General features: G+C 43.2%; 1 protein-coding gene across 3 annotated transcripts in view; it reads left to right on the forward strand.

Annotated features, from left to right (window-relative positions):
• Nucleotides 1–23,218, forward strand: part of ATP11B (ATPase phospholipid transporting 11B (putative)) — a 456,703-nt gene that overhangs the window by 331,312 nt on the left and 102,173 nt on the right. For all 3 annotated transcript variants that reach the window (XM_069213099.1, XM_069213101.1, XM_069213100.1), the window contains exons 26-27: nt 10,790–10,855; nt 14,069–14,172. In XM_069213099.1, the coding sequence (XP_069069200.1) occupies nt 10,790–10,855; nt 14,069–14,172 (170 nt within the window). The remainder of the gene's footprint in view (nt 1–10,789; nt 10,856–14,068; nt 14,173–23,218) is intronic.

The raw sequence follows: 23,218 nt of genomic DNA on the forward strand, positions 1-23,218 counted from the left end.
CCCACTGCTTCCACCACACCAAAGTCTGATGAACCCTGCCCTAATGGTTTCCTAAAAGAAATAAACAATTCCTCTGCCCCTGTCGATCTAAGTCGTGATCTTGACCTCATGCTCATTTAACCATTTCTAAAGTATATTCTGTTCTGAAGGTCTAATTAGGAATCCTTCCCAGTTCTCAGACTTGATCTAGAAGCTATTTCTACCAATTCTTCATCACTGGCATCCTGTTGTGCAGCTGCAATTTAATTATCAGCTCAATATGGGTATCAGCCAACAGTGATGAAACTGGGCCATAAAGGCGCCTTCTGACACTGACGACACCAGTTCCTCCTTTGCTTCTTTTTTGTTTTTTCAAGATTAAATTAGAAAATATACCTCTTTCAAAGCCCTCAATCTACATATTTTGGCTCAGTTGCAGGCAAAAATTGTTCAACACATGGCAGTGCAAAGCTAGGTCGCAGCATGATGTTGCCTCTTGCATCCTCTTGCAACAGTGTTAGTAGGAGAGATATTCAACTTTTTATGTCCCCGTATATGGAGTCCATGTCCAAAGTTAACCATCCGCACTGCAGTAAAGGACACTTATGATTGTAGATTGTGCTTTTTCAATTCTTTAGCTTACAAAGTGTAACACCTATTTGTACAGCTGATTGTCTCTAAAGATCTGTGTTGTACTTGTCATCTGTCTTTAATCCATATATTTTGTTTTTTTTTGTTTTTTTTCAGTTAATAAAACTTTTGCATTAATTATAGAGCTTATCCAGTCAATCGAGCAGAAGCAGTAAGGGGCTGATCAACTTTAAAATTGGTCTTTTATTGATGAAAATATGCAGCATATGGACAAACTCTGATTTGAAAGAGGGTAGGGCTTAGCAATGGTGAGTTGAGCAGGTAGGAATTTATCAATGGAAATTGCAAAGTTCAGCAAGTGGAAAGCAATAAGAGGGAGGTTGCTACAAGTAAAAAGATTATGGGAAAGGGTGGTGCCAGAGTAGGTTCAATAGTTGATAATGACTGTATGGAATCAGTTCACCACAGCTACCGCCCCACTGGATATTTGCCCGCCAGTAGCAGTCAAACTGGAACAGGTAGGAGGGGCACAGATAACCAATGGGGCATCATACCACTGCATTAGGCATGCAGACTAGGGTTAGCACTCTGGGCTTGGAAGCCATGTTATGCAAGACCACTGGAGCAGATACAAGCCAGAAGTAAAAGAACCAGATAGCTGTGCAGAGACCATCAGACTCGTCTGTCTTTCAGGGATGGGGGAAGCAGTATTGTCCTAGTGCGAAAGTGCACATGCGTCTGTTCGAAGAAATTAAAATGGGAGATATGTTTGGTTTCTCCCTGCAAGACTGAGAGGGGAATTTTAAAGAAATGTGACTGCAAGTTGTTCTTGGGCCAGGGAGGTGAGAGATGAGTACCGCTGTAAAGATAAAAGATGAAGAAAAAACAATAAGTGGGGAATTCAGAAGTGAAAACATGATCTTTTCTCTGAAAATTCTTCTAAAATCCTAAGTGACTTAATTGCATACACACAAAAAAAAAGCTCAACTAAATTTTGAGGTCTGACCTGCCACTGTCAGTGGCTGTATTATGTCTGATTCGGTATTTATTAATCCATGCACATAGCCTCTCATGGATAGAGCATAGTTTAATTAGGACCAGTTGACCTTTTTTGTTCTGTCGAGTGTTTCCTTGATCCTCAGTGAAGTGGAGAATTAGTGAGTATGAGAACCAGCATGACCTGGGAGTAAATTGTTTTCTCCCATCAAAACACCGTCCTCTTCTATCACTGGTACTGGATCTGCTTTAGTTTTTCTCCAGATTAGCTGGCAATCTCTCCCCACTCCTTCATGATTTTTCATGCCTTCCCATGGTTGTCCATCCATTCGTCCTTTTTATTAACATAATATCTGTTGTGCTTTGTTCTCCACCCATGCATCTTGTATGTCCCAGTACATGTGGTCAAGAAATCGGATGACTTTATAAAGTAGTTGATCTAATTTTTTCATATTCCTGCATATACATTCATGTGATTTGAATTGTCTTCAGACGTAACAGGAGATTCATATCATATTTGAGGCCAAACGTGAACGGAACAAGTAGCAGTAAATCTTAGAAATATGACAAGGGACTTGTTATGTGTGTGTATTCTTTTTTTTGCATATACCAACACCTCGAGGCCCTGAGGACCTCCTTATGGAATGATAATTTGAAAATAAAGTTGTTGCTTGCGTTGTTCATTTTTCTGAGTTGACTATGCAGAATCATCATCATAATATCCTCTTGGAGGTTCATCAGCATTGAGTGGGATGAAACACAAGCATAAATGTAGAAAATTAAATGTAACACACTTATAGCATCTTCTCCTAATTGCTTTTATTGAAATGACTAACTTTTTGGAGGGTATAGTTATCTCTACATGGCTGATCAATTTGTGTCTCTCAAACTGTAACACGTGTTTTACATCTGCACAAAATGCTTGTTTGGCAATACTGAACTTCTTTCTGATGTACGTCTCCTTGATCTTTTGGTTCTACTTTTTTCTTTTCTTGCTCCTTTATGCTGTGCATGCTGTCAGGTACTGAAAGCAAACAGGCAACTGGTAAGAAAACATCGATGCACAAGAATATACATGTGTTGTAGTTTCTTTCCATGAAGTTGAAAGATCCACTGCCTTCTTTGTACAGCTGAAATGAGGCTGCATTAATGGTGTCTGTTAACACTTTGTAAATAAAGTGTTTTTGTAGCAGTGTTTGAATTAAAGGAATCTTTCATGGACATGTGCTACAACAAAAGTTGCTTTTTTATTTTAACCTATTCACTGCTTTCTGTCGCAAAGCTTAATTCATCATCACTCTTGATGGGAAACCTTTGTTTCTGAACTGCAGACAGAAGTCATGCCCTCATTATATTTTTAGCTTTTAGCTTATTGCCTTGTACCAAGTGGCATTCTTGCCTGAACTGGCCACTTGTCAGTGGAAACCTATGGTTGATGACATGAGATGGCAATGCATGAATCCACAACTCCTGCACTCCAGTTGTAGTTCTTCTTTTCAGTCTGAGTCAGGAAACTGGACTGAACCTCTCCTGTATGTTATATACAGCCATCAGCAATGGTTATTTAACCTACAGCATATTGTTTAACATATTACCTCCTGAGCACATGCATATCCTAAACATGCAATCTGCACCTCCAGGTCAGCCGAATTTAACGGTTGTCACACATCCTACCAGAATAAACAAATCTACTTCTAAATTTCATCTAATCATCTAGGATTGAAATAATTAGATATGTTAGGTGTGCTGATGGTAAAAACCTTTTAGCTGTGTAGTTGGTCTTATCTCAGAAGGGCAACCCAAAGATATAGCTAAACGTTCCGCTTCAAAATGTAAAGTATCCAAGCTACTACCCCTTCTCCTAAAATCATGTATTCAAATGTTCGCCAAGCTTTAAACATTGGGGGGAAGTAGGTTGTTTTCTATGCGCTGTAGTATCAAGAAAGATTCAACGACCTCGGACCGACATAGACATTGGGTAGAAGGAATTCCAACATTAGTAAATGTTACTTATCGTCACCACTTCAGTATGGAATCTTCCTCTTAATTTCATAACATTTGAAACTTTATACTATGTGGAGATCCAGGGATCCTCTTTTTCAAGAAATCCCTTAAAACACATCTAGTCCAACAATAGGTAAAAGAAATGACTGCCTGCGAGTTTAAACTTTCAAGCTGTAAGCACACTCTCAATAGACAGCAGTCCACTTAAACATTCCTTCCTTCATTTTTCTGTAGTCATTCAGACCTTTCCTTTCTTATTTATTTGAGCGGAAGTTAGGGTGGGGGTGGTGTACACACAAGTTTGATTCACTCATCACACCTTGTTTCTTTCTACTCTCTGCCATTTCAAGTGAATTTGTATTGTGCAAAGCGTGTACGACCTTTTGGCCATAAAATGTCTGTACTACTCATGTATACAACCCAGCTCCTAGGCCAAGACTACAAACCTTGGTTCATGCATATGTTCAGTACACCAGAAATGTCTCATAGCTTGAAGTTGCAGACTGCCTCATTTAGCGCTATACCAGTCAAATTCAGCAAACATGACCTGCAGTCCTTCACTGCTGACCATGTTTCATTAATCTGTGATTAACATGGTGAACAATCTGCAGCTGTGAACTTTATGTACCACTCAAGGACACCAAATCTATGAGCCTATATACATGTATTTCCCTCTCTTGTGACACATGCTGTTAGGCTAGAAGCTATGGAATTTTTGGAGCAGTGCATTTGCGGAACAATTGATGAAGCTGGCACTGGGGCTTTGATAGAGGCAAGGTTTATTGGAGTATTTAGTTGAGGCCTGAGACCTCGCATAGATACATGAGCAGACATTAGAAACCTGGGATGTGATGAGAAAGAATGGTAATGGGGACTGGATCTGCAGGAGCATTATTTGTGGGACATGAGATGTGAGATTGGCACCCAGTACAATGTCATTATTAGTGAATGACAGGTAATCAGGATGCTGACATTTGACATACGTTCTTTTTTTTATTTTTTTTATTTTTTTTACCACAGGCTTCTTCGGGATCTGAAAATCCCTGCTATTGAATTGTGAAGTGTTGTGGTTGAATAATTCAACAGTGGGGTGTTGCACCTTTCAGTGGACCCAGTGTAAATCCTGTGAAAAACATGTTTAAAGTGTAAATTTTAAATAAAAGCACTATTTGGTAAAATTGTTTCTAAGGACATTTCTAACCACAGATTTATCACTATTCGAGTACTCCCCAGGCACTAGACTTGATCTGGACATTTTCACAGCAGTGCACCCACACACCGCTAGATGGCCTTTTGCGGCTCTCCATTGACCCTATTCTGCCCAAGAGTGACCAAGTGGAGACCCATAAAAGCACCACTCCTGGGCCCCAATGTCACCTTTTTAACATGTGACAGTTTTTTCCAAATTGTTTTCCAGTGTGCAAGGTAACGTTATCCCCACTGAAAACAAAATGGGTTCAATCTGCGCAGTGACTGAAAAACGGATGTCTGTGTAGGACAGACGGGAGGTGGAACTTTTGGTGCCTTTGGTGTTGGGGCTTGGAGCACTATTCTATGTTGTGTGAAGAATGTGCCCCAAGTACCCAAAGGCGATCCTGGGCACGTTAAACAGAACTGTATGTTGCCGAACACCTAAAGAAGTCACAGACCTCACATAAGCCCCTCTCCAAATCCAAGTCGAGGGCATGGACCTTTTCTGCTCTCGAGGCAGTTATCCTGATAGATCTTTTCCGTTGTTGAAGTCCAAGAAGAAGCATAAGAAGTTGAAGTGGGATTCAACTCCATACCGCCACTCTGTCCAGAGACAAATCTGAAGGGCATCAAGGTGTGATCTCCGATTGAGGAGCTGATTCCACAACTGGTCCTGCAGCGTCTGAATTTCCTGTGCAACACTCCAGCAGATCAAAGCCATTACAGAGGCCATGTTTTGTGTTTTTGCCCATCCTCTGGCTGTCGTGGACATGCCTTCAGGATCCAAGGATCCTTAGGGATCCCTAAACAGATTATTGCCAGAGGATCCAGCCTCTGTGCTGTCTGAGCGCCTGGTATCCACTTCCGGTTCCACACCAACTTTGGTGCAGACTTCCATTTCAGCTCCAAGAGTTGCACTAGTTCCTACTTCATCTATGCTGGTCCCAACCTTGATGGCGCCAGAGATTGATCCCTTGCTGACGGACATACAGGAAACCAATTGGCCTGGTACTTCCCCTGATAAACTGTTGATTTCGCCTCTTGGATCTCCCAAGGAAGAGAGTGCTTCAGTTGCCATAGTGTTTAGGCAAGCTGCTGAGGTCCTGGACCTACAGCTGCCTTCTGTTGAAGTCAAGACAAAATGTCCCTACTGAGGTTTTAAACCCTGGGATCTGCCTTATGTGAGGCCTAACTTCCACTTGACTGACTTGCTTATGGTCACTTAGGCTTAGCCTTGCTGTTAACCACCTGTGAACAGGGATATTACCAGACGCTACAGAGCACCACCTGTCCAGTTGCATTTTCTTACACAGCATTCCATGTGCAAGATTTTGGTGGTCTGGGCACCCACTGGCATATTAAATCCTAATGCATTTCCTACAGCTCTACCAGACAGGGAGTCAAAATTGGTTGAGGCTTATGGGAAACAAATGTTCTCTTCGGCCCACTTGGCATTGAGGTCAGTCAATGCATTCCACTTACTATATACATGTAATTCTGCCACTATATACAGGTATTCTGAGACATGGTCATTTAGATCTTGCCAGTGGTCCCGGAGGAGCTTTGGGCGTCTTTGGCTCAAATCATTGAAGATGGCTAGGATGCAGCCAATTATGCAATATGGGCTGGCCTGGATACTATTGATTGTTTGGGCCGAGCAGTGGGTGAAAGTGTTATGTTCCATATCCTTGCTTGGTTGCAGTCAACTGGCTTTTCTAGAGATGTGCAGTCATTCCTAATGGAAATGCCTTTTGATGGGCCCTGTGTCTTTTGAGAAAAGGCTGATTCTGCCCTTGGACGCTTAAAGGAAAGGAGAGCGACAGCACGTTTCTTGCCTCTTCACCCCTGCCATACAGTTTTCTCATCAGTTACAGTTGGCATATAGACAATGCCAAATCTCTCCACCACCACCACTAAAATATTCACCACAATCTCTAGCTGGGGACAGGGATCAAGCAGACATCATTCAGGTCACCAGGGGCACTTTTTTTCACAGTTCACTTCCCCTCTGACATCAGCCCCCAAGCAACATTTGTTTGCCTTTGGTAGCGCATCTCAATGCTTTGGGAGGCAGGATCATTAATTTCCTCAGTTGTTGGCCGCCCATCACAGGAGTGCAAAACCCTGTTGGACAACGTAGAGGACCCATTTTTCAGCTGTTTCTTTCCGACCTACCACAGCTTCCTCCCACATCAAAGTGGCTTTCAGAAGAGCACCTATTCAGGAGCAATAGAGAGGGTGGCAGCTTTGGAACTAGGAAGTGGTTTTATTCCCGCTATTTCCTCTTGCCGAAGGACGGAGACCTTCATCCTATTTTAGATCTACACCCTCCAAATGCCTTCCTACGAAAGAGCAAATTCAAAATGCTCACACTGCCCCAAGGTCTATCTGTCCTGGATCACGGTGTCTGAATGGTGTCCTTGGACCTGTAGGATGCATACTTTCATGTACCCGTCCTGAAGCCCCACAGACATTACATGCGGTTCAAGGTGAGCCAGGAGCGTTTTCAGTTTGCCCTATCGACCTTGCAAGTACCCAATTGGTGTTACAAAAGGGATGGGGGTGGTTGTCGCTCACTTTCCGAGGTTAGGGATACCAGTTTTCCCCTTATTCAACAACTGGCTATTGATAGCTGGGTTGCAACAATCAGTGGTAGACCACCACCAGATGATGGTGAACCTCCTAACATGGACTGTGTTCTTAATCAGTCAGCCGAAGTCACACCTGACTCCTTTACAAAGGCTTCCTTTTATAGGAGATCTTTTGGACACAGTACAGTTCAGAGCCTTTCCTTCGCTGCAACAAATCCAGGACCAGGCATGATCCTGATGTTTTAGTCCGTGTCCTGGATGTTGGTGAGAGCAGCTCTGAGACTTCTTGGCCTGTTGAACTTGTGCATCCTGCTTGTCCACTTCAACAGGTGGCATATGTTTGCTCTATAGTAGGATCTGACGTCTGTGAGCCCAGCACCAATGAAACCTGTCAGATGGCGTCCAGGTTTTGTAAGAGACTGCAAAGGATCTCCATAGGTGGCTGCTCGACTGTTACCTAACTAGAGATTTCCCCACTCACCCTTCCCCACCCAGACCTGATAGTAGTAATGTGTCTCACCCCTGCATTGAGAGGGTCATCTGGGAGAGGTAGAGAATAGAGGATATTGGCTTCTGGCAGAAACCTGACTCCAGATCAGCCTGTTGGAGTTGTCGGCCATTCGCTTGGCTTTGAAGGCCGTCCTGCTGTCCATCAAGGGAAGGCTGGTGTAGGTTCTCACAGACAACATCAGCACCATGTTATGTGGTTCTACGGCAAGCCGGGTGGAGTAGAATACTGTCTTCTGTGTCATATCACATTGCACTTCTGGAGTTGGGAGGACTGTCAGGGCTTCTCCCTGGCCGTGAACCACATGGTAAGATCTTTAAACGCCAGGGTGGAAGACCTCAGCTTGTGACAGTTGGTGTATCACAAATAGCGGTTGTACTCCTCCAAAGTGGTGCAGGTTATCTTCCAACAGTGTGGCAAACCCTGTCTGGATGTTTTTGCCACAGTCAGACGTGCAGTGTCAACACTTTGCACTGTAGCGTTCCCAAGAACGCGAAGTCGGGAATGACCAGGCTCAAGTCATCTTATCACTCCTGATTGGGCCTGGAGATTGTGGTACCCAGAACTTCTGGACACGAGCATTTGGTTTCAGGAGGATCGTTTGCCTCAGCTGCTGGGCAGGGTCCTTAACCCACACACACACACACAATCTACAACTCCATGCATGTGGATTGAGTGGCAGCAGTTGACTGTGTCCAGCCTGCGACCTGAGGTTCTGGATGGCATCCTGCAGGCATCCTTCGAAAAGGCCATTTATGCTGAGTGTTGGACATATTTGTTAAGTTGTACCCATGCAGACAAGCCACACTGTTTTATTTTTTGTTTTGTCTTTGGCCCAGCAAGGTCTTGTAGTGGGTAGCATTAAAGGTTGTCATCCCTTTCATTTTTGTGTTTGGCAGTGTGACTAGCAGGAAGACTTTACCTGATGGGTTCTGGTGCGCACCATGAGCTTTTATGCCAACCTGGAAAAAAGAAAGTGTTAATAGAGAGGAAAGAGAAACAACAAGAGGGCAACAGAAAGCAAAAAAAGGCTTTGGTTTCTCACTCTTCAGGATACAAAGCCTAGAGAAGATGGAGTGGAAGGTGACAATGGGCCACAAGAGGAAGACGTCTAAGGGAGCAACTGGAAAGCCGAAGATGCAACAGATTGTTTGGGAGGAGGATATGAACATGAAAGAGGGGGCTGTGGATAGCCATAAAGGAACATCCCTCGAGGTAGGTGCACCTTGTCCAAAACACGGAAAAAGTCAAGTAAGAAACTGACGTCTGCACTTAATGGTGGTACTTATATGAAGCTCCGCTTCATCACTTCTGAGGTTGAACAAGTCCAACACAAAGCCACTCAGCGCCACCTTGCGGCAGGTGAGAACACTGCTGTGAAAACCTCCAGATCCAGTCTTGATGTGTGAGAATTTTTCTAAATGTTAGGAATCCATTAGAAAGAGCATTGCCTTTGGTAAGAAACTTGTTCTTGATCTGTGCATACTAGATGGTAGCATTATCAAGACAGTTTTCAGAAGCTCTTAATCATGCAGATTTCATGACTACGTAGCATCAAATGCACACTTTACAGATTTGTAAGGCCAACTTTTAAAATGTCTGTTGCACCTTTTCTTAGTTGACTCATTTGGGGGGGAAATACGGTAATAACATTTAAGAACATTTTCTTTACTCCAAAATGAACACAATTCTTAATAAACTTGGGCCTTATCCCGAATCTTTCGATTTTTGCCCCTTGCAAACTGTGTGCTCTTGCTTCTGAAGAAAATCTATCATGGTCTGAATTGAAAAGCACTTCCTCTGACCAGCACCACATATTTTATTAGTAAAATGATCCAGAGTGCCCACAAACAAGCGTTTACAAGTTTGAAGACTATTGGTCTATGTAATGTAAAGTGGTCAGCATTCTCCTCCATATCCTCTCTGGAGCCTCAGGATCTCTGCAAGCAAGCAGCTCATGAAGTCTCCATCTTGACCTGCCAGCCATATCTCAGTATTGTGAGGAGCTAATAAGCCTACTTGTTTTGAGAGCAGCCATTTAAGTGGCATCTTTATTTTAATTAGGAACGTAAGCAAGATTCATTCTTATGCCCTTCAGAGGTGAAATTGGTAGTGACATTTTTCTGTCATTGTGCATTTCTAGCTACAGATGCGCAACGGTGTTTTTTACTGATAAGCAATATCTATAAGCATAAATGTTCAAATTAAAAAAGGTACATTTTATGAATACCAGTCAGCATTTTGTAGATACATGTGTACAGTTAATGCCTATGCTTGCTATCTTCTGGTGCCAATAGAGGGATATTCTGGATGAGTGCAGATTTGTTCCGCCAGTAAAGTTGGCAGAACAAATCTGCCATAATATGGGTGTTTTCCAAAGGGAAATTGGAATTGCTGTTACTGGTGTAAATCATTACCAGAGATATGTTACTGTTGACTTCATGCCCTGCTTCATGCAGCCAATGACCCTTCAAAGCACAGTCTCTGCCTAAACCAGATTAGTTGTACCCATGCAGACTACTTATGTTTAAAAAGGATGTAATATGAATATGAAAAGCAAGTAAAACCTCTAGCTATGATAAAGCATGTGAGCTTTATCTTATATTTAACATTCTCTACCTTAACATCCTGATGTGTTCTGATCATGATGTATGTGCTGCCATTTTGTGACGTTGTATTCGCTACCATTATCATATCATCTAAATGAGGAGCTGTTTGTTTATGAATCCTGAATAGCACCCATACTTTTTTAGTCCTGTATGTTGTGAGCTAATGTTTTATATTGTTATAAGAACAATATTATCCAGTCAGCATTTTAATGTAACTGACCAAAATGTCCTTCATAGGCAAATTTTAAATATGTTTTAACTAACTCAGTCACTGGTATTCAAACGACTCAATTCATGCCATTGTTTTTTTCTTTCCTTAGATGTTTGGGAACTGGACGTTTGGTACTTTGGTCTTCACTGTTATGGTTATAACTGTTACATTGAAGGTAAGGTTATGTTTTATTGAGGATAAAATTCAGTGATTCTGTTTTCCATAAATTCCATTTTAGGTAATGTGTACTTTAATATGCCAGAGCGGATTAATGTTGTGTTTTTCCTTTTAATGCTTTATGTATGGATTCTATGAATTCCTTGTTTTCTCAATGACCCACCAGACTGGTAGCACTTAACTGTGTAGAGGTGCATCTGTGGAGTGTTAATTTTAGTGTTTCTATCCATTCATTACTCTTGCTACCCTGTGGCTACTTCTTTTAGATCCTTATCCAAACTGAAGCCAAGTTTGTAAGAAGGAAAATCAACTCCTAATTTATCAATCTAAGGCTTCAATTTTTTTAGAGCAGATTCCAAAACAATTTTTAAAATCCTGGTGCTGTTGAATAAACAGGCAACTAAGCATGCATCCTCATTACTACCAAACACTTCAGTGACAAGGTATTCTGAATTTACCTTGTTTTTTTCTGTTCGTTTATTTAACCTATTTCAAGGTGTTATTCATTCCAGGCAGCACCTGACCAGGAATCAAACCTCTGTTCAGACATACTGAATAAACAAACCATTTCTAAATCAGTCTTATTTTGGTAACACATAGAGGCTGGTGGTAACTTATCAGATTGGTCGAGATGTCAAAGATGAGTCTTTTGCAGTTATACTACCCCAGGGGCCTGACTTTAGCACTGAAACTGCCATTGTCCTGGTGCCAGTTGTTTTTTTTGTTGTGCACTCTTGCTGCGGGTAGCTTATATATGTTGACTCCGCTGCATCTCTGGCTGACCATTCATAATGTTTATCGTAGGTCACTAATCAATGTTTCTTAGGACCAGGTGTGTAATGGCGATATATTCTAGAATAGTTTTCTTACCTTACTTAAAGAAGATAACATTTTAGGGGTATGAGTGTGGGGATGCACACACGCTCTGTAAATTCCATATGACTTCTGTGCAGAACCTGGTGGATGAGTCTGCCATTTCTATGAATCAGTGTGCAGGCTATAGATAGATTCTGCGTTACTGCTTAACATTACCCAGCACCTAAGATACTGATATTTGGTAATTGATTGCTGAATAATTCAGCACTGCCTGAAATCAAAAACCACAAAGATTGAGGTTCTGCCAATCGCATAAGGCGTATGTTGATTGCCTGTTCAATCTTGGCCAATTGAGCTTATTGTGGGAGGATAGCAGTATTAGCTGTCCTTGCAAGATCCTATGCCATCAACCTAGACTCAAATCTTGAAATAAAAATGTATTAGGACAGCAGTAGTAGAATAATTATCCTTAAATCAGAACATGTTGATGTAAGCCTTTAAATGAACAAGCTTCCAGAACCAAATTGTGCCTTAAAGAGATGTAACTATGTGGAAAACGTAAGGCCTGATAAAAGCAAAGGTGTAGTGATATATTCTTTATAAACTAATTGCTTTTAAGAAGGAGCTGAACGCTGGCAGTGAGATTCAAAAGCTTTTTAGTATTCCCTTATTGGTTCAGGCTTTGCATCTCGTTACAGTGATTGAGAGCATAGACATTGCCATGGGTGGCAGTTAGCCTACAGGGAATCTAAAGATGATGTAGTGCTCTTCATATTGGCTCAGCAAATGTCTTGGCAGGTCCTTTAATTAGCATGCGGACCTCAAAGGTGCAGGGAGATTCTTATGATAAGCCATACATGTCATGGCTCCAAAGTGTGAACATTCCACAGTTAATTGTTTTAGCCTCCACAAGACACCGGAACAAAATTACAGAATCTGTCTACCTTATTCCAAATTGAGTATCACAACAGTGGTCACTCAGCATTCATAGATCTGACTCTTTTTCTCAGAAATGGTAAAGGTCCCTGTCAAGATGGTTTGCATCAATGCTCACAAGTGATCATGTTTACCACAGACACCTAAAGGTTAAGTGTGCCCTTCCATTTCCATATCATCAAGCAGCAGGCAACAGTGCTTAATTGAACTTACGAGTTGTTCCATTCATAGAACACTTCACACCACATTGACTATGGCCCAAGATGCCACCTAGGTATCTGTAAGTACTGGTTAATGCCAAAATACAGTAGATTGAGGACAAAGAAGATACTACTGCCCCAATCCTTTTAGATCTGTCTCATTTGATACAAGTAGAGCATGCTATTTTGATCAACTATATGACGTAGAGTGGGATCAAGGGTATAGTCCTAGCTTTCCTAGCTTGATTTAATTTGTTTCTGTAGAACAAGACACAACTGATGTAACTACTGCCATTCAGATCTGACAAGGCAACATTTATTCTGGAGTCCCATGGGGTTCCTCTTATCTTCTATACTAGTCATCATAGCCATATATTCCCTTATGCAGCTCATAACGTTTTTTGGCTTAAAACACTATCTGATGATGATGATACTTCGATCATCATTAAGTTAGATCACTTGGCCCCTAATTCAACAATTAGGCTACAGGATGGCCTTATTACCATGCAACAGTTAATGAACCACTGCTTTCTTAAACTTAATGTGGCAAGATGGAAACCATGCAGTTGGGTAACAGCATTGTTTTGGCTGAATCAATCTTATATTCTTTGCCCTCCACATCTGCAGCACATTAGTAGTCTCCATCAACCATGACTCGTCTTTTCCAGCACATAGTAATCTTGACCTTGGGTGTCCTCTGGAAGATCCATCCTTTCTTGCAGACTGATAAGCACTCCACTATTTTGTCTGAAATGATGTCATCTTGGATGTTTGTAACAACTTGTGTTGGGTCTTCTTCAATATGTGTTGAATAAATTATAGCAAATTCAAAATCTTACTTTGTGAACTACTGCAAGCTCTGTCAATTGGAACTCATTCAGGAGTTATACTGGACCATTCACTGACTACCAGTTGAGGAAAGAATACAATTCAAGTCACTCTGGCCCATAAAATATTCTGTGGCCTGGAACGATCTGATCTGAAGACCATTTTAGTTCCCCATACAGTCGTGATGATCCTGTGGCTCAACTCTTATTCTGGTACATTATCTCTTACTATTAATTTTTTTGTTTTCGTAATCATAGTTTCCAAGTTCCCTGAAGTATAGCAAAATATGCCCAGATTTAAATCATAACCTATATCGGCTTAGAAAGGTCCTTTACAAAAATGAACAGAATCCTTAATTTAGCAAGAAGCAATAAATGTAGTCGGGGAATTGCATATAAAAGATTTTTGATCATGTTGCTTTTTAATTCTAGATGGCTTTGGAGACTCACTTCTGGACTTGGATTCATCACTTCGTCACCTGGGGTTCCATAGTTTTTTATTTCATATTCTCCTTGTTTTATGGGGGAATCATCTGGTGAGTGATATGCTGTTAAATGTTTTTCTATTACGCTTTTCATTTTTTATTGGTTTTATTGCAAATTTCTTGAGAAAATTTGAGAGCCCATGAAATTAGGGTGGGTTGGTTTAACAACTGACTGCTAATGCATAATCTTATTACTGAAGCCATTTAATCTAAAGCAAGGGTCTCGTTAAGAGGAATGCACTAAATTAGGTGTCATTGAAACTGCATTCATTTTGTGTTACTTTTATGTGCCCATAATAAAAAAATAAAAATAAACACTTTCTATATTTATTGAGCACATTATCCTCCTGTTCAGGAAAAGTGACGGAACACGAAAGTACACCCTCTTAGTATTAAATGGTTGTACACATTAGGTCATATCTGACCTTTATCTGTTCCACAACAAGACCCAACCTTAGCTAAATCTGACTTCCTGTGACACCATACACATTTTACTTTACCATGTTAAAGAAAAGAATATGCCACTATTTAGAGCCTTGTGTGAAAACGTGTAGGAAGTTGGCTGTCTATGCATGTGCACCAAGTGTAGGATTATATTGTGCAGATAGTACAGGTAACCCATATTGGTTTACAGGGGTGAAAGTCATAATCCCAAAAGCTCTCTTTTGTGGTAGTGTAGGTGAGCAGTTAGGCTTATCGGGGGTAGTGGTAAGCATTTGTTGTACACACAGAGTCAATAAATGACATACTCCAGAAGGTATTCGAGGCCAATGTTGAGATTAATAGTTAATTTGTTTATATAATGTTTTAACACCAGAAAACTTTAAAGAAGATAAGTACTGTTGCAGTCGTATTGATTTAGCAGGTAAGTAACACTTTTACTCAAATGCCCTTTTACGAGCTAAAGGTTTCAAAGTACTTTTACTGCAAAGAGGTCCTTGCAAACCGTTCTTGGGGGTCGCCTTTGGATTGTGGTGTGCTGGAGTGCAAGGTCACAAGCAAGACCAGCAATACAGGTTTACCTGCATGGGGTGTCTGGGTGCAGTGGTGCCAGTTGAGTTGGGTGTCATGCGCACCCCACGATTGGAGATGAGGGGGGCACCTTGAAAGAAACTGCAAGGGAAGACTTGGAGACAAGTCTGGGAGCCCCCAACGGGCGTCTCGGTCCGTGGGGGACCTGAAAGCAAGGGAACAACATTGGATGTCATGAAGCCTGATTATGGAGCTTGGGTGCAGCGTGTCTTTGTTGTGGGTGCTCCTGCATCTAGACGCCCACGGTTGGTTGGTGGACTTGCAAAAAGAGGGACAAAACAAGGCAGCTGGACTCCTGGATGATAAGGAACATGTCTGTGGTGGCAGGCAGGGCGGTACCAGTCAGCCGCACACTAAGTGACTGGTAGGTTTCATGGGGCACCTCTGGGTGCACATCCTAATAAATCCTAGACAGGCATTGGCCTGCATTTATTAAGATGAGGTGTTTGAAACCAAACACCGTAGGTTTCAGTTAAGCCATTATGTAGCTGGGGAACTCGTAATAAGTGTCTAGTACTTAACTTAAGATGGCTTCCCTGTTCATTTGCAATTACCAATAATTAAACTGGACATTGCAGGGCATATCTGCTCAGGCAGACATGTCCTAACATCAAATATAATGCACCCTACCTTAGGGGTGTGAGGCCTGCTGTAGGTGTGACTTACATACATTTAGATGTAGTGAGTGGGGCATGGCACACAAGGGGTGCCATGTCATATTTACTCCTGGCTTGCACCAGGACATGCAGTCTGCAATGGCAGCTGTGTGCAACTTGTTTTAGGGGAGGTCCCTAAAGGTGGCATGCTGCAGCCCTTATGGATCTTCTCCAGTACCCGGGCCCAAGGTACCAGGGGTACCATTTACGAAGGACTTGGAGGTACAGGAGTATGTGCCAATTGTACACATTTTACCTTGTTTTCAGTGAAGAGCACTGGCACCGGGGACCTGATTGGCAGGGACCCATTGCACCTCAGTTGAGACACCTCTATACCAGTGAGCCAAAATTGGGGGTGATCATGTCCAAACGGGGCACTTTCCTACAAAAGTAAGTGTCCTATGCCTCACTCATGTGCCTAGTAGGTGATGTAAGGGACTGTTTACATATGTAAAACTATGGAATCGTAAGATGAATTTCTTTTCTCATCACTTTTGCAAGTAAGCACTTCACATTTTCAAATGTGAAGAGTTATACTTTAAAGGCATAGGATGTTTAACCCAAAAATACAGTACATGGGATGTCATCATCGTTAATAACCATAAGGAAATCCAGCTCCCCACTTGCACTTGGAGAGGAATCCTGCAATACATTTGAACAACAGCCAGGGGTACAGCATAGCTATTTAGATTTGCAAGAACCACTGAACCTCCTTGTCTAATTTTATATTATGTTACTGGTTTCTCATAAAGTCCAAAGTTCTCTTGGTACATGCATCTTGGCCCTTTGTGAGCCAACACAGGTATTGTGCTGGTTTTATGGTCTTTGGTCTCCACAGAAACCACTCCTCTGTCCGTCGAAGAGCACAGTTTACTGCATTTATTACAACTGGAGCGCTTTAGTGTGAAGGTAGAGCTAGCAGCCTACATTATAGGTGCAGTATCTCTGTTTGAGTTTGCTGGTCGTCTGACCTCTAGTCTATTTCCCTTCCTTCACTCTTCACCTCTTGTGAGCTTAATAAAGTTAGCCTCAGTGGTGTTATGCAAATCCTAGCCCACAGCCATTCATGGTTATTTTATTTCCCTCTTAATGGGCTTTTGAATGCCTTTCAGCAACACACATCTCAGGCTGTTGCTGCAAGAGCAAACCCCTAGGTCCCTTTTTTCCCCTATCGTTCCTCACTTCCATTATCTTGAGTATGTTAAAAGCTTCCATCTTTCCCCTCTCAACTCATATCATGTGATTCTCCATTGTCAAGACGTGGAGGAAGAGCGAGGAACTCTGCACTTTCATCACTTAGATTATATGGAATGTTTGGAAGCCCCAGACATTCCTGTTGGTAAATAAGTTTGTGTTGCTCTGTTCACATGGAACATGAGGCCTGGGGATCTTCTTGTATTTGATGTCTTCCTAACGTAGCATGGTTGACACTAGGTTATTGAACGTCTTTTGTGTATATCGTCTGCAAGAGTCCCTTGGACTTCTGCTCCTTGCTGTGATAGAAGATCATTTTATCCAGTGGTCTTGCTACTGCAAGGATACTTTCAACCTGATGCAGTGCCGAATGGCCCGAACGTCTCTCAGAAATTGGCATGTATGGTGTTACATCTGGTAACAATTACAGATTACCACATTCAGGTTATTCCAGACCCTAACTGGGTCTGTGGGAACCTCAGCACAGCCAGCGCCCAGCTTCTCTTACATGATTCTACTACCTAACTCTATTCCATCATTCACCTTGTATCATCAACTCTGCAAGTTATGTAAAATCTATTTAGCTGCAATAGAAGCATAAAGAAATTTACAAATTGACCTTTGGAATACTTTTCCAACTCCATTGAGATAATGTAATAACATCTGACTGGTCAGTTGCATGTGTTACTCCAGTGAGCACTACAGCCAAATATAACCGCAATCACAACCTATCACTTTTGATGTACAAATCATTCAGCTACATGTCCTCTTCCATCACGAAGCTGTTTTAATTGAAAATAAGTGTAATTGGCTAGTATTACATCTTCAACGTCCACAAGCAAATTGCATCACCTGTGTACCTCTGAACTGTACACCCTTATCTACTGGGGCATTGTGGTACTAAAAAAGACTCCCTCCCCCTCTTTTGTCATGGAAGTGTTGGCTATATTTTACTTAGGGAAAAGAACTGTCCCAAGTGTTTTCTCATGGTTTCTGTAAAAGGTGTTATATAAAATTGATATCTGGCATTCTTTTCCTTTTTGATAGAAATTTTTAACTGCAGATACCTCACCTTTTAAATACTCCCCTGGCATTAGACTGCATCTGGAAACTTTTTTCGTGGTGCCTCTGCACTCCAGAAGGTGGCTCTGTGCATCTCCCCACTGATGCCGTTCCACTCTGTAAGGGACATGCAGGGCCTATAAAGGCGACACTACTGTGTGCTGATGTTAGTTCCTTTCTTTCTGCACCTCTGGAAGCGGAACCACAGCTTCTCTTGTTTCTCAGAGCCTGCTTTTTGCCAGATATTATCTCAAATTTTCAACAGTGTGCAACAGTTGCCACCCCTAGAAGAGCAGGTTTTAAGCTCTGTAAGAAGGATCGCAAACAGATGTTTGTGACTCATCCGCAGAAGATTTACCTGTGGTGTTTGGGGTCAGGTATGACTTCAAGAGCTGCAGGGACTGTGCGCCATTGAAACCAAAGGCCCTCAGGGAACCTGAGGTGAAACTGTGTAGTCAAGAGCAGGAAAACGCAGCACTGGGACTGCTTCAAGTCGAAAGCTTATTCCTTTTCCCTCTTCCATTCCCAGAGTCGAATAAGCCGCTCTCATAGCTGGCCTTCATTGCGCTCCAAATCATCAGGCAAGCCCAAGAATGATAAGTCAAAGCAAAGTTCTGCCCTTTTGCACCATTCCCACTCCCCTGATGGAGCAGAGGGTGGCGCCAACAGTCTCGTTCCTAACGTCTTTAAAGTTAGTCCTGCAGCCTGGCCAGACTGCTTCTGACCTCTCCTACCTTTTACACATACCCTGCTAAGGGCTTGGACTGAGTCTTGTACCAGCACTCCGTTAACCGCTAAATTGCCAGATGTCATCACCCTGCTCCAGGCGACCCTGCCTTTTTATCAAAACACCCTTCTCCTGAGAGCCTCGTCATGCAGCCCTCCACCAGCCAGACCGACCCTAACAATATTTCTACCACTCTCTCTGACAGGTAATCAAAACAAATAGATGCATTTGGTAAATGTCTTTTCTAATCCACCAGTAAGGCCCTATGGTCCATTAATGCTTCCTGATTACAAGTCGGACACTCATGCACTCTGGGACTCCGTGGCGCAAGTCCTCTGAGGTGTTCTTGAAGATCTTCACCCTGTTACGTCACAGGCCATTCAGTTTGGTCGCAGTGTAGCCAAGTTAACTCTTCGTTGTGGCTTGGACTCCTCTATCTCATTCAAGCAGGTTATAGGCACCAGTGTTGCCTTGTGTGGCAATGTTGAACTGGGTTCTGTGATGTCCAGTCGTCCCTGATGGACATGCCGTTCGATGGGACTCTGCTGTTCTGGACAAGGCTGATTCTACCCTTGAACGCTTCAAGGGAAGCAGGGCTACCGCTCGCTCCCTGGGCCTTTCTACCCAGCCTCACCAGCAACAATTTCAGCTTTTCTTTTATGCCTTTGTCCGTACTGCCAGCTTATCCCACCCCCTACAGGGAACGCAGCAGTTCTATGGGAGAGGCTGTGTGCCCAACACCCATGCAGCAAAGGTCAGCATGCTACTTAGTCCACCATATCTCTCCACGTCCACCCCCTGCCCTGCTATCAGGAGGATCACACCAGAAGTGAGATGTGATATTAATTCCTGCTACTTTCTGGTGCCCAAGAATAATGGATGGTTTCAGCCTATTCTAGATCCTTGCCCTCAATTGCTTCTTTTGAAAGGAGAAATTCATAATGCTCACCCTGACCCCGGTTTTGTCTGCCCTTAACCCAGGAGACTGGATGGCAACATTGGACCTACAAAACTCCTATTTCCACTTTTAGTCCTGGCGGCCCATAGTACTACCTGTGGTTTGTGGTGGGAGAAGAGCATTTTCAGTTTGCTGTGCCCCTTTTGAACCTGTGCTTCTCTGGTATTTAGAAAAGTGATGGTGCCAGCACACGTTTGGATGTCGGGGATAGCAGTCTTCACCCTACCTGGAGAACAGGCTGTTGAAGGTGAGCTCGCCCACGCAGTCATCCACCACCTTCAGATGACAGTGAATTGCCTGTAATTTTTTAAGTTCACTATCAGAACTATTCTGGATAAGGGTCAGTTTTGCGCTTTTCCCTCGGTAAAGGAATTTGAGGACGTTCAGTCTATTATCCCTTTTTCAGCCTCGTTCCTGGAGTTCATCGAGATCAGCTCTGAGGTTTCTGGGGCTAATGACCACCTGCATCCTGCTGGTCGAGCTTACCAGGTGTCATATGTGGGTTCTGCAGTGGGGTCTGAAGTCCCAGTGGGCCTCAACATCAAGGAGACCTCTCCAACCATGTCCAGATCCCGCTGGGTCAGCAGCAAACTCCTCTCCTTTCCCCATCCTGAATTGACATTGGTGAATTATGCATTATTTCTGAGTTGGGGGGGCATATGGAAAAGGTAGCTATCAAAGGCCTTTGGTCTCAAGCGGAGTTCTGGCTCCACGTCAGTCTCTTGGCGCTGAGAACCACCCGTTTGGGGCATGAAATCCTTACTTCCTTCAAGGGGGAGGCTGGTACAGGTGCTCAAGGACAGCACTACCTCTGTGTGGTACTGAAACACACAGGAGTGCAGAGGGTGAGGGTCACGGACCCTGTACCAGGCGGTCTTGTGTCTCTGGAAATGGCTTGAACACCAAGGAATTTTCCTGATTCTAAACCACCTAACAGGGTCATTGAAAGCCAGGGCAGGTGAGCTAAGCCTTCGGCCCCTGGTGGATCACAAATAGCTACATCTGGCAGGGCCTGCAAGGTTTCCTCCGCAAACAGGGAGAACCTTGTCTCGATCTACTTACCAATGCAACATGCAATTCCAGCACTTCTGCGTGTAGGAGTTTCTAAGGGGTCTCTCGCTTGGAGACCTGTTCCTCCTCGAGTGGAACGCTGGACTCCTGTATGTTCCCGCTGATACCTCTTCTGCCCTGAGTTCTCAAGAAGATCAGGACAGACCAATCCCAAGTCATCCTAGTGGCTCCAGACTGTGCACAGAAAGTATATCAAGAACTCCTAGGCTTGGGCATCTTCCTCCCAGTCAGGCTGCCCCCGGAGGATCTGCTGTTACAGCAGAACAGTCTGGGTCTCTGCCCCAGCATTCTCAAACTCCACCTTCATGTTTGGAGGTAGAGCTGCAACAGCTGACCACTTTCGATCTTCCTCCGGAGGTGGTTGATATATTGGCAGCCAGGCGTCCCTCACTTAAAAACTTTATACACTTGTCGTTTGGACAGATTTGAAAGTTCGGTGCGGTACCCAGATTGACCACCCTCCCAGTCAAGATGTCTGATATTTTATTATTTGTTCTGCCTCTCGCCCCGGGCACAGTTTAAGGTTCTCTTTCGACTCTCTCAACCTTCTTACGGCTGCCTGATCAGGCCTCTTTGTTTAAATCACCTATTGTGGTGTGCTTTTTGAAAGGACCTCAACATGTTTCCCCGTCTCCATTTGTGATGCCCAAGTGGAACCGCAATCTTGTCCTTACACATCTCATTCAAGGTGCTCCACAGTTGTCCTCTATGGCTTCTCACCTTCAAGACCGTGTTCCTTATTACCATCACCTCAGCACAGCGTAAGAGTGAGCTCCAGCCTATGTGTGTTCATCCGCCATGCACCACTTTCTTCCCCAAAAACTGTTTCTGCTCAATAGCCAATCCTTTCTCGAAGTTGTGACGCCTTTCCATGCCATTCAACCATCACTTTGCTGGCATTCTGTGCTCCACCTTTCTCCTCCAAGGGGGAGGAATGGCTCTATCACTTCTACCTTAAGAGAGCTCTCAGCTTCTACATCAATCACACCAAAGTCCACCGAGTGGATGATCAGGTGATTATGGGGTTCACTGATGCAAAAAGTGGCATGGCTGCGCAGAAGTGTACTATCTCCCACTGGATTGTGCTCTGCATTAAGATCTATAGCACACTGAGGAAGAAGCAGCCTCCGGAAGGACTTTATGGCCATTCCACCGGGGCCAAAGTCCACTGCGTTAGCGCGCTAAATCTCTGTCCCAGAGAACGGCCAGACAGCTATATGGGCGACCCTCCATATGGTCAAGAAGTACTATTGACTGATGACAGCCAAGTCCATCTAGAAAGGCTCCTAGCCTGCTCACTCCAGCAGGACTTTATGGTTTGAGTCCATCCACAGCCCGCCTCCCTTAGTTACAGCTTTGGCATCTATTTGAAAGGTTAAGAATCTGTGACTCGATGTCATGATCAGAAGAACAAGTTACGTACTGTCAGTTATGCTCTTCCTAGTCAAATCTGTCTAGCCGTAGCTTAGTCTTCGACCCTCCCATCCTCCCTGTTCTGTGATTGTACTCTAACTCTTAATAAGAACCCACGCCTAGAAATCTTCACAGTATGTGCCAGTTGTGGCTCCATGACTGAATGCGTGGACAGTCTCAAAAGTAACTGATGTGAGCTTGCTGGGATGATGCCTTTATAGGCCTGCCTGTCACTTCCAGAGTGGAACGATGTCAGTGCAGAGCCACACAACACCACCTTCTGGTGCGAAGAGGTACACGGAAACAGTTTTCAGATCCAGTCTCACACCTGCGGAATATTAATAAGGTAAGAAAGCTGTGGATATAGAGTCTGTACCAGAAAGAGCATAAACCTTCCTTTTATCTTGAAAGTATCGGGTATCTATTCTGAATGGCTTTTCTTAGCATATGATGGCCAGACACCGGAAAACTACTTCAAAAATCAGTTTGATTACCTCTTGATTATGCCATTTTTGTTGCTTGCAAAGGGTAGTACTGGGCTCTAACCCTCATATCTCCCCCATAAGAAAGCTCTGCCAGTGTGTGCTTGAATTCATTTCAGCCCAAACTAATTACTGCCATGCATATTGTTTGAATACTTCTACTTAGTTTTAAATGGCCGCGTATATGAAAATATCAAGCTCTGCATGTTAAAGAATTCCACCTGAGGGGGGCCACTCCAGTATATCCCTGCCTAGTAAATAGTCATAAAACAGTCAAATTCTGAGGTGTATAAAACACTTGTTTTTTGGGCTGACACAATTAGCCGGAATCTGGGAGAAACAAGGGGTTAAAAAGCATACCATCAAGGGCCCAGATTTCTTTGCTCGAGCTGCTTTGCTCTGAAATGGCCCATAGATTTAGTTACAGTCTCGACTGATCAGTGACATTTAAGACTGAGGCATCAGCTTAGTGCACTATAACTGAACTGTCAAAGGTTGCTGT

Source organism: Pleurodeles waltl, chromosome 11 (assembly GCF_031143425.1).
Source record: "Pleurodeles waltl isolate 20211129_DDA chromosome 11, aPleWal1.hap1.20221129, whole genome shotgun sequence".
Taxonomy (NCBI): Eukaryota; Metazoa; Chordata; class Amphibia; order Caudata; family Salamandridae; genus Pleurodeles; species Pleurodeles waltl.